Genomic DNA, 10524 nt, shown 5'->3' with positions numbered 1-10524 from the left:
CAATAACCAAGGGTCAAAACAACCGGGACAACAGTAACAACAATAACCAAGGGTCAAAACAACCGGGACAACAGTAACAACAATAACCAAGAGTCAAAATAACCGGGACAACAGTAACAACAATAACCAAGGGTCAAAACAACCGGGACAACAGTAACAACAATAACCAAGAGTCAAAATAACCGGGACAACAGTAACAACAATAACCAAGAGTCAAAATAACCAGACATTGAACAATAACAATAAGTATACAGTAGAGGACATGTGCAGGTTGATTGGTCTGTCAGACATTGTCCCTCAACTTATGGTAGGCAGCAATGTAGTGCTCTGCCAACCCACAGCTCTCTGCGTCCTCCCCCAACAGGACGGGGTAGCCAATCCTCATCAGAGAGGTCTTTGAAACGTTGAATAAGGGTTTCAAATTTGGGAAAATGTCACCCTCTAATTGTTTTATATTTTTGACATTTTGTCAGGAAATGCAGCTCCGTCTCAGGTTCTGCTGTTGTGCAGTGGTTGCACAGCCTTTCCTCTACAGGGAGCCAGGTTCTGCTGTTGTGCAGTGGTTGCACAGCCTTTCCTCTACAGGGAGCCAGGTTCTGCTGTGGTGCAGTGGTTGCACAGCCTTTCCTCTACAGGGAGCCAGGTTCTGCTGTTGTGCAGTGGTTGCACAGCCTTTCCTCTACAGGGAGCCAGGTTCTGCTGTTGTGCAGTGGTTGCACAGCCTTTCCTCTACAGGGAGCCAGGTTCTGCTGTTGTGCAGTGGTTGCACAGCCTTTCCTCTACAGGGAGCCAGGTTCTGCTGTTGTGCAGTGGTTGCACAGCCTTTCCTCTACAGGGAGCCAGGTTCTGCTGTTGTGCAGTGGTTGCACAGCCTTTCCTCTACAGGGAGCCAGGTTCTGCTGTTGTGCAGTGGTTGCACAGCCTTTCCTCTACAGGGAGCCAGGTTTTCCTGTTGTGCAGTGGTTGCACAGCCTTTCCTCTACAGGGAGCCAGGTTTTCCTGTGGTGCAGTGGTTGCACAGCCTTTCCTCTACAGGGAGCCAGGTTTTCCTGTGGTGCAGTGGTTGCACAGCCTTTCCTCTACAGGGAGCCAGGTTCTGCTGTGGTGCAGTGGTTGCACAGCCTTTCCTCTACAGGGAGCCAGGTTTTCCTGTGTCTACCCTTCTCAATGGCAAGGCTGTACTCACTGAGCCTGTACTTTGTCAAGGTTTCTCTAAGGTTTTGATCAGTAACCATGGTCAAATATTTAGCCACAGTGTACTGTCGATTTAGGGCCAGATAGCAATGCGTTTTGCTTTGTGTTTGTGTTTCCCAATAAGCAATATAGTTTTGTTTTGACTGTGTTGTAATTTGGTTTATCCTGATTGATTGGATGTTCTGGTCCTGAGGCTTCAGTGTGTTAGTAGAACAGGTTTGTGAACTCAGCCCCAGGACCATCTGGATGAGGGGACTCTTTTCTTTGCTCAGCTCTTGGCATTGCAGGGCTTGGTAATGAAATGAGAGGGTCACAGTATTTTAGATGTTTCCAAAACCTAATTGCTCTTTTTTGAGTTTTTATTATTGGTGGATATTGGCCTAATTCTGCCCTGCATGCATTGTTTGTAGTTTTCCTCTGGACATGTAGGAGAATCTTACAGAACTCTGCATGCAGGGTTTCAATGGGGTGTTTGTCCCATTTGATGAAATCTTGTTTTGGAAGTGGAACCCACACCTCGCTGCCATAAAGTGCAATTGGTTCTCTGTCTCTCTCTCTCTTTCCCTCATCTCTTTTTCCTCTCTGTCTCTCTCCCTCATCTCTCTCCCCATCTCTTTTTCTCCCCATCTCTTTTTTTCTCTCTGTCTCTCTCCCTCATCTCTTTTTCCTCTGTCTCTCTCCCTCATCTCTCTCCCATCTTTTTCCTCTCTGTCTCTCTCCCTCATCTCTTTCCCCATCTATTTTTCCTCTCTCTCTCCCTCATCTCTCTCCCCATCTCTTTTTCCTCTGTCAATGTCTCTCTCTGTCTCCAAAAGAAGCATCAATACAACAATCTTGGCTGTCACAGCATTACCTCAGTAAGATGAGGTTTCAAGCAGTGGATACCAAGGCAACCAAGTCATATGATGCTTCCCTTCTACAACCTGATCTGTGAACCAGGAAAACATCCCACTACACTGTCACGCGAGAGGCTGCTGACCCCAGCCTGACCTTTAAAGAACTAAGCGAAGGTTGACCGTTCCATTCCCTGACTTCAATCAGTTGGGGGGAAAAGGACAGCAACTGTATTTATGTCTTACTGTCTTGATGTAAATACAGACAAATACTCTGTGTATGTCCCCGTGGTCAGTGTCAGTGAGCAGTAGTCCCTCTCTCATCCATGTGGCTGAAGTCTTTGTGGTTTCTGTTTATTTTGAGAGAGAGGCCTGTCTGTCCCTCATGCAGTGTCACCCCTCCCTCCCCACCAGTGTCTCCTCTGTTGTGACACCAGCCTGGCATACAGGACCCCAAACAATGTGCTCTGACTGTTCCTGACTGGCCTCAAGTTCCCCTGGGCCTCCTGGGATTTCTGTGGTTGAGTGACTGGGATGGTTAGGTACACTGTACACAACACACACCCACTGTGACTGGGATTGTAAGGTAGTTACACACTACAACACATACACACCGGCTCTCTCTGTGGAGGAAGTGCTGTAGGAGCTCTGCTCTCCTATTGGCCAATGTCCACGAGCAAATGGAGTTTCTGCTTATCTGAAAGCTCTGATTGGCTGAATGGCTTACTGAGCTCATGTTAGCTCTGTTGGATTTTAGGAAATGGAACGTGCCTTATCTTGAAAAAATATCAAGGACCTAAAATTGACTGGCTGACAGATAGACTGAAGGTCCTCTACCATGAGATTAACGCTGTCTGTGTCTCTCTCCAGCTCCCCAGAGACAGTAGATGGTCGGCCCCCGGCCCTGCCTCCAAAACAGTCCAGGAAGAACCTGAGCCAGATCATCCAGGCCCACTCCCAGCAGAGTCTCCTTGACAACCACATCAACGAGATGTACGATGTCCCCATGGCAACCGACAAAACCACGGTAAGTCCGCCCTGACTCAATCTACCACTGTTTTCATTTTGTTTCATAGCAAAAAAAAATCAGCTGAACCTAAATGACTTAGAACTAGGGCCAGGGTCATGGTTTTTCTGACCTTGTGACCTCTGAAGAACTGTGGGTCCTTCAGAGGATCTGTAGGCTGTCAGGAGCTTATGTCCTTTCCAATAGAGACATGTATTAACACATCACTATGTCTTTCTCTACAGTTGAACGGTGTTGTCCCTCACGACAATCTGGTCCTGGTCAAGATGAGGCCAGATGACAACAGACGATTTGGCTTCAACGTCAAGGTGAGACCTCTGCCTTGTGCCTACAGTAGTGCTTTTGTAGGGCCGCAGGTAACCTAGCGATTAGAGCGTTGGGCCAGTAACCGAAAGGTCGCTGGTTCAAATACTCGAGCCGACAAGGTGAAAAATCTGTCGGTGCCCTAATTTGCTCCAGGGGCGCATGTGTGACAATGAAACATCTTTATTATATTTGAAATGATGTATAATGCTATGAAATAACAATGCCCAAAGGTCACCTAAACCTACTGCTCCTAATCCTGACCATGTGACTTGACCAAGATCTGCTGGTGATATGATCAGATTGTTTAGCCCTCTCCATTGCCTTGGTTTCAGGGTGGAGCTGATCAGAAGGTGCCCGTCATCGTGTCTCGTGTGGCCCCTGGGACATCGGTATGTTAGAACACTAACCAACACCTCATACACTCTGGCTCCCGAGTGGTGCAGCGGTCTAAGTCACTGCATCTCGGTGCTTGAGGCGACACTACAGACCCTGGTTCGATTCTAGGCTGTATCACAGCCGGCCGGGAGTCCGGGTTAGGGTTTGGACAGGGTAGGCCGTCATTGTAAATAACAATTTGTTCTTAACTGACTTGCCTAGTTAAATAAAGGTAAAATGAAAATAAAATGTCAAAAACATTTACAGTACACATACTCATGTTCTCCCTCTCTCAGATACTCAGAAACACGCTCACACTTTCCCTATCACTTCTGCCCTCACACTCACAATGTCTCTACCCCTCATCTCACTCTCTCTCTCGCTATTTCTCTCTCCATCTTTCCCTTCTAGCTGTCTTTCCCTCGCTCTGTCTTGTTCCCTCTCACGCTCTCTCATTGGAACACACACACACTCACAGTATGAAACGTTCCATTGTTTGGAACAGTAGACTCACACTTGTAGGACTGTCTGTCAATGTAAATTGTGTTGAACTGGTCTGATTTGACATCACCCAGTCATCAAATCAGATTTGATTGGTTGCATACACATATTTAGCAGATGTTAATTGCAGGTTAGCGAAATTCCAACAGTGCAGTAATATCTAACAGTAAATTAAAAAAGTAGAAGAATGGAATTAAGAAATATGTAAATATTACGACGAGCAATGTAGGAGTCCGGAGTATAAATATATGTGATGGGGTGTATAGTCATTATGGACAGTGTTTGGAAAGAATATGTAGTGTGTGTGTGTGTGTGTGTACATATATATATATATATACACACACACACACACACACACACACACACACACACACACACACACACACACACACACACACACACATATATACTGTATAAACAGTTGAAGTTAGAAGTTTACATACACTTCGGTTGGAGTCATTAAAACTCGTTTTTCAACCACTCCACAAATTTCTTGTTAACAAACTATAGTTTTGGCAAGTCAGTTGGTAATTTGTAAACAATTGTTTACAGACACATTATTTCACTTATAATTCACTGTCTCATAATTCCAGTGGGTCAGAAGTTTACATACATTAAGTTGACTGTGCTCTTAAACAGCTTGGAAAATTCCAGAAAATGTCATGGCTTTAGAAGCTTCTGATAGGCTAATTGACATAATTTGAGTCAATTGGAGGTGTACCTGTGGATGTATTTCAAGGCCTACCTTCAAACTCAGTGCCTCTTTGCTTGACATTATGGGAAAATCAAAAGAAAGCAGCCAAGACCTCAGAAAGACAATTGTAGACCTCCACAAGTCTGGTTCTTTCTTGGAATTTCCAAATGCCTGAAGGTACCACGTTCATCTGTACAAACAATAGTACGCAAGTATAAACACCATGGGATCACACAGCTGTCATACCACTCAGGAAGGAGACGTGTTCTGTCTCCTAGAGATGAACGTGCTTTGGTGCGAAAAGTGCAAATCACTTCACAAAATAGATGGCATCATGAGGATGGAAATCTATGTGGATATATTGAAATAACATCTCAAGACGTCAGTCAGGAAGTTAAAGCTTTGTCGCAAATGGGTCTTCCAAATGGACAATTACCCCAAGCATACTTCCAAAGATGTGGCAAAATGGCTTAAGGACAACAAAGTCAAGGTATTGGAGTGGCCATCACAAAGCCCTCACCTCAATCCCATAGAAAATTTGTGGGCAGAGCTGAAAAAGTGTGTGCGAGCAAGGAGGCCTACAAACCTGACTCAGTTACACCAGCTCTGTCAGGAGGAATGGGCCAAAATTCACCCAACTTATTGTGGGAAGCTTGTGGAAGGCTACCTGAAACGTTTGACCCAAGTTAAACAATTTAAAGGCAATGCTACCAAATACTAATTGAGTGTATGTAAACTTCTGACCCACTGGGAATGTAATGAAATCAATAAAAGCTGAAATAAATCACTCTTTACTATTATTCTGACATTTCACATTATTAAAATAAAGTGATGATCCTAACTGACCTAAAACAGGGAATTTTTACTAGGATTAAATGTCAGGAATTGTGAAAAACTGAGTTTAAATGTATTTGGCTAAGGTCTATGTAAACTTCCGACATCAACTGTGTGTGTGTGTGTGTGTGTGTGTATATATGTATATATATATATGTGTGTGTATATATATATATATATATATGTGTATAATATATATATATATATATATAAATGTAGGATAGAATGGTATATGTTCAGCAATAGTTAAGTACGATAGGCCTCGACTAGAATACAGTACATACATATGAAGTGGGTAAAACAGTATGTAGACATGATTAAAGTGACCAGTGTTCCATGTCTATGTACTGTACATAGGCAGCAGCCTCCAAAGTGAAGGGTTAAGTAACCGGGTGGTAGCCGGCTAGTGACAGTGACTAAAGTTCAGGGCAGGGTACTGCGCGGGGCCGGGTAGTAGTGACTATTCAACAGGCTGATGGCTTTGAGATAGAAGCTGATTATATTTTTGGCCTTCCTGTTACACCAGGTGCTGAAGATGTCGTTGAGGGCTCTCTGGAGAGCCCTGCGAACGGTGCAGGTGCCGTACCAGGCAGTGATATAGCCCTTGTTGTCTCGTCGTTGTTGGTAATCACTACTGTTGACGTCTGCGTTGAAGACGTGTGTGCCCATGCGGTCATGGGTGAACAGGGAGTACAGGAGGGGGCTGAGCATGCACCCTTGTGGGGCCATTGCGTTGAGGATCAACGTAGTGGAGGTGTTGTTGCCTACCTTCACCACCTAGGGGGCTGCCCGTCAGAAAGTCCAGGACCCAGTTGCACGTGGTGGGGTTCAGACCCAGGGCCTCAAGCTTAATCATGAGCTTGGAGGGTACTATGGTGTTGAAGACTGTGCTTTAGTCTATGAATAGCATTCTTGCGTAGGTATTCCTTTTGTTCAGAATTAGAGGTCAACCGACAATCGGTAATCGGCATTTTTGGACACCGATTTTGGCCGATTACGTTGCACTCAACGAGGAGACTGCGTGTCAGGCTGACTGCAAGTGCAGCAAGAAGCCGAGGTAAGTTGCTAGCTAGCATCAAACTTACAGTGGAGCAAAGAAGTATTTAGTCAGCCACCAATTGTGCAAGTTCTCCCACTTAAAAAAGATGAGAGAGGCCTGTAATTTTCATCATAGGTACACTTCAACTATGACAGACAAAATTAGAAAAAAAATCTGAATATCACATTGCAGGATTTTTAATGAATTTATTTGCAAATTATGGTGGAAAATAAGTATTTGGTCAATAACAAAAGTTTATCTCAATAGATTGAGTGAACAAAAGTAGCAGTCCTTTCACGGCTCAACTAAAAAGGCTTCTATCACAAGGCAATGAACAGCACTTAGTTGTCTTTGTTGTCAACTTTATTATATTACAGGCCCAGTGTTCTAGTCTTCTTCCCAGTATACCACTTTAACCACAGAACTGTGGTCTGATTGCGTTCTCCTCCAACCCTCTACAGGCTGACCTGTGTGTCCCTCGCCTGAACGAAGGTGACCAGGTGGTTCTGATCAACGGTCGAGACATCTCGGAGCACACTCACGACCAGGTGGTCATGTTCATCAAGGCCAGTTGTGAGCGCCACTCAGGAGAGCTCATCTTATCGGTCAGGCCCAATGGTGAGGAGAGGGCTCTGATTGGTGACTAAGTAATCTCCTTGGGTTTTCTACATTTAACATTTATGCCATTTAGCAGTTGAACCCACAACCCTGGCGTTGCAAGCGCCATGCTCTACCAACTGAGCTACACGGGACCACTATTGAAATGTGCAGTTAAAACAGGCCAAATCATTACGATATAGGTAGAAGAACAAGTGACATCAGAATCCAATACCTAATACATTGCTTATTTTTAAGTGGTATGTTGGTGTGAATATTGAAACTGAGCAGAGCCTAATACTTGTTAAAGTAATAATAAGAGATGCTGTTGTGCTACACTATTCTAACTAACTGTGTTACTTCCTTCCCTGTCTCTCCAGCCATCTATGACATGGTGGAGGAGAAGCAGGAGACTGAGCCAGACTTCCAGTACATCCCAGAGAAGTGTCCCCAGGACCCCAGTCAGCTGGACCAGGACGCCTGGAGGGACTCCATGAACACCCTGAAGGAGGGTCTGGTCAGCGGGGAAGTACTAGCCCAGTTTGATGTGAGTCGGTCCTCCCCTCACCTCATCGATAAATGTAAAGCTTTCATGAGCAGGACTATCACGTCTATTCCACTCAATGTTCTTGTGATTTCTTTTGTTGTACCTCGAGTCATGTGGGTCTTGTTCATTTATTTATTTTTTGTCTTTTCTGAGGTGACTGGAAATGTGGCGAGAGCAATAGCTCCCCCTAGTTTGTGCACTATTGTTTTCCCCTCATTGAGGTCACGAAGGAGGTTACCACTTTCTGGAGGGAAATGTTGCCCTGGACTGGTGTTACATAAGTTCTACAGTATCAGCTTTATTGCTGTGATTTACTGTGCCTTCCAAGTGCAGGGTGATGCCCCTCACAGAGACCCCCATAACTTCTAGGTTATGGCACATAAGACAACTACTATAACACCTGTTACTGTGCAAGGAATAATCTTGTCTGTTCACTACAACACCCCAACGGACTCGGGAGGCGAAGGTCGAATTATGCATCCTCCGAAACAAGACCCGCCAAAGCGCTTCTTAACACCCGCCTGCTTAACCTCCGCACCAATGTGTCGGAGGAAACACAGTTTAACTGACAACCGGGTCAGCCTGCAGGTGCCGGGCCCACCACAAGGAGTTGCTAGAGTGCGATGAGCCAAGTAAAGCCCCCCTCCAGCCAAACCCTCCCCTAACCCGGACGACACTGGGCCAATGGGCCTCCCGATTACAGCTGGTTGTGACACAGCCTGGGATCAAACTCGGGTCCTTAGCGACGCTGCGCCACTTGGGAGGCCGTAAATTGTTTACTTAAAACGTTCTGATTCTGATTCTGAATGTTCAGACATAGCAGGCGTTCTGATTCTGAATGTTCAGACATAGCAGGCGTTCTGATTCTGAATGTTCAGACATAGCAGGCGTTCTGATTGTGAATGTTCAGACATTGCAGGCGTTCTGATTCTGAATGTTCAGACATAGCAGGCGTTCTGATTGTGAATGTTCAGACATTGCAGGCGTTCTGATTCTGAATGTTCAGACATTGCAGGCATTCTGATTGTGAATGTTCAGACATTGCAGGCGTTCTGATTCTGAATGTTCAGACATTGCAGGCGTTCTGATTGTGAATGTTCAGACATTGCAGGCGTTCTGATTCTGAATGTTCAGACATTGCAGGCGTTCTGATTGTGAATGTTCAGACATTGCAGGCTTTTTCCGTCTGTACATTTCATGTTTGATGCTTTGCTGAAATATCATGGTTCCTTGCTCCACATTTCTAAATGTATTGAGGGGGATAAAGAACAAGGTGCTTGTGTAGAGTTAAAGTCAGATTACCAGTCAAGGTTTTTTATTTCTCCTAACGCTTTTATTATTTTCTCACAGCAACTCTACCGGAAAAGTCCTGGAATGACAATGTTGTGTGCCAAATTACCTCAAAACATTTCCAAAAACCGCTACAGAGACATCTCACCCTGTGAGTATCACATCACACTACAGTCTCCTACACACAGTTGTCTTCACTTTTCTTAGTCTGTGTTAACAGACTGTGTTAACCCACCATTTCACACTCCTCTCCTCCTGTCTCTCTCGTCTCTCTCTCCCCTGTCTCTCTCGTCTCTCTCTCCCCTGTCTCTCTCGTCTCTCTCTCCCCTGTCTCTCTCTCCCCTGTCTCTCTCTCCCCTGTCTCTCGCTTCTCTCTCTCGCTTCTCTCTCTCCCCTGTCTCTCGCTTCTCTCTCTCCCCTGTCTCTCGCTTCTCTCTCTCGCTTCTCGCTCTCCCCTGTCTCTCGCTTCTCGCTCTCCCCTGTCTCTCGCTTCTCGCTCTCCCCTGTCTCTCTCTTCTCGCTCTCCCCTGTCTCTCTCTTCTCGCTCTCCCCTGTCTCTCTCTTCTCGCTCTCCCCTGTCTCTCTCTTCTCGCTCTCCCCTGTCTCTCTCTTCTCTCTCTCCCCTGTCTCTCTCTTCTCGCTCTCCCCTGTCTCTCTCTTCTCGCTCTCCCCTGTCTCTCTCTTCTCTTTCCTTTTTAGATGACGCCACACGGGTCATTCTGAAAAGCACAGATGACTACATCAATGCAAATTACATCAACGTGAGTTTCTCTAACCTCCTCCCTCATCACATATGCTGTTCGCCTCAGTCCACCCACACTACCATGGACTCTTTGTTCAGCAGGCCTAAAATAGACCTCTGTCGGCCAAGATGGAGGTGTAGTCTCCACTCCAAGGACTGGAAATGGACACATGCTCACATGCCCACACACTGTTGATCGTTAACAGCCCTTACACACAGGTCTTATTCTCCTCCCTGTACTCTAGATGGAGATCCCAGCATCCAGCCTGATCAACCGGTACATTGCGTGCCAGGGCCCGCTGCCCAACACGTGCCCAGACTTCTGGCAGATGACCTGGGAGCAGAGCTCCTCCATGGTGGTCATGCTCACCACCCAGGTGGAGAGGGGACGGGTATGTACAGTAGGGTTAGACATGTACTGTATCCTCTCTGGGCCTCCAGGGAAAGGAGACAGGAGTTTTTCCTGAACAATGTAACCTAAGAAGGAAAAACTCCAGGCCCGAGTCATGCACTCAATATAAACAGGAGTTTTTCTGGAGTAAAGA

The 10524-nt window shown here is 45.8% G+C and overlaps 1 protein-coding gene across 3 annotated transcripts in view; it reads left to right on the top strand.

Annotated features, from left to right (window-relative positions):
• Positions 1-10524, top strand: part of LOC109870855 (tyrosine-protein phosphatase non-receptor type 4-like) — a 101946-nt gene that overhangs the window by 76004 nt on the left and 15418 nt on the right. For all 3 annotated transcript variants that reach the window (XR_002252230.2, XM_020461528.2, XM_020461530.2), the window contains exons 16-23: positions 2898-3054; positions 3279-3362; positions 3693-3749; positions 7265-7421; positions 7781-7947; positions 9298-9388; positions 9937-9998; positions 10225-10371. Coding sequence is in view for 2 of the 3 variants with exons in the window: in XM_020461528.2 (XP_020317117.1) it covers positions 2898-3054; positions 3279-3362; positions 3693-3749; positions 7265-7421; positions 7781-7947; positions 9298-9388; positions 9937-9998; positions 10225-10371 (922 nt within the window). In the remaining variant the exon portion in view is untranslated. The remainder of the gene's footprint in view (positions 1-2897; positions 3055-3278; positions 3363-3692; positions 3750-7264; positions 7422-7780; positions 7948-9297; positions 9389-9936; positions 9999-10224; positions 10372-10524) is intronic.

The sequence above is a fragment of the Oncorhynchus kisutch genome, linkage group LG26 (genome assembly GCF_002021735.2).
Source record: "Oncorhynchus kisutch isolate 150728-3 linkage group LG26, Okis_V2, whole genome shotgun sequence".
NCBI lineage: Eukaryota > Metazoa > Chordata > Actinopteri > Salmoniformes > Salmonidae > Oncorhynchus > Oncorhynchus kisutch.
Note: the sequence above shows the minus strand (reverse complement) of the source record. Positions and strands in the feature narration are given on the sequence as shown.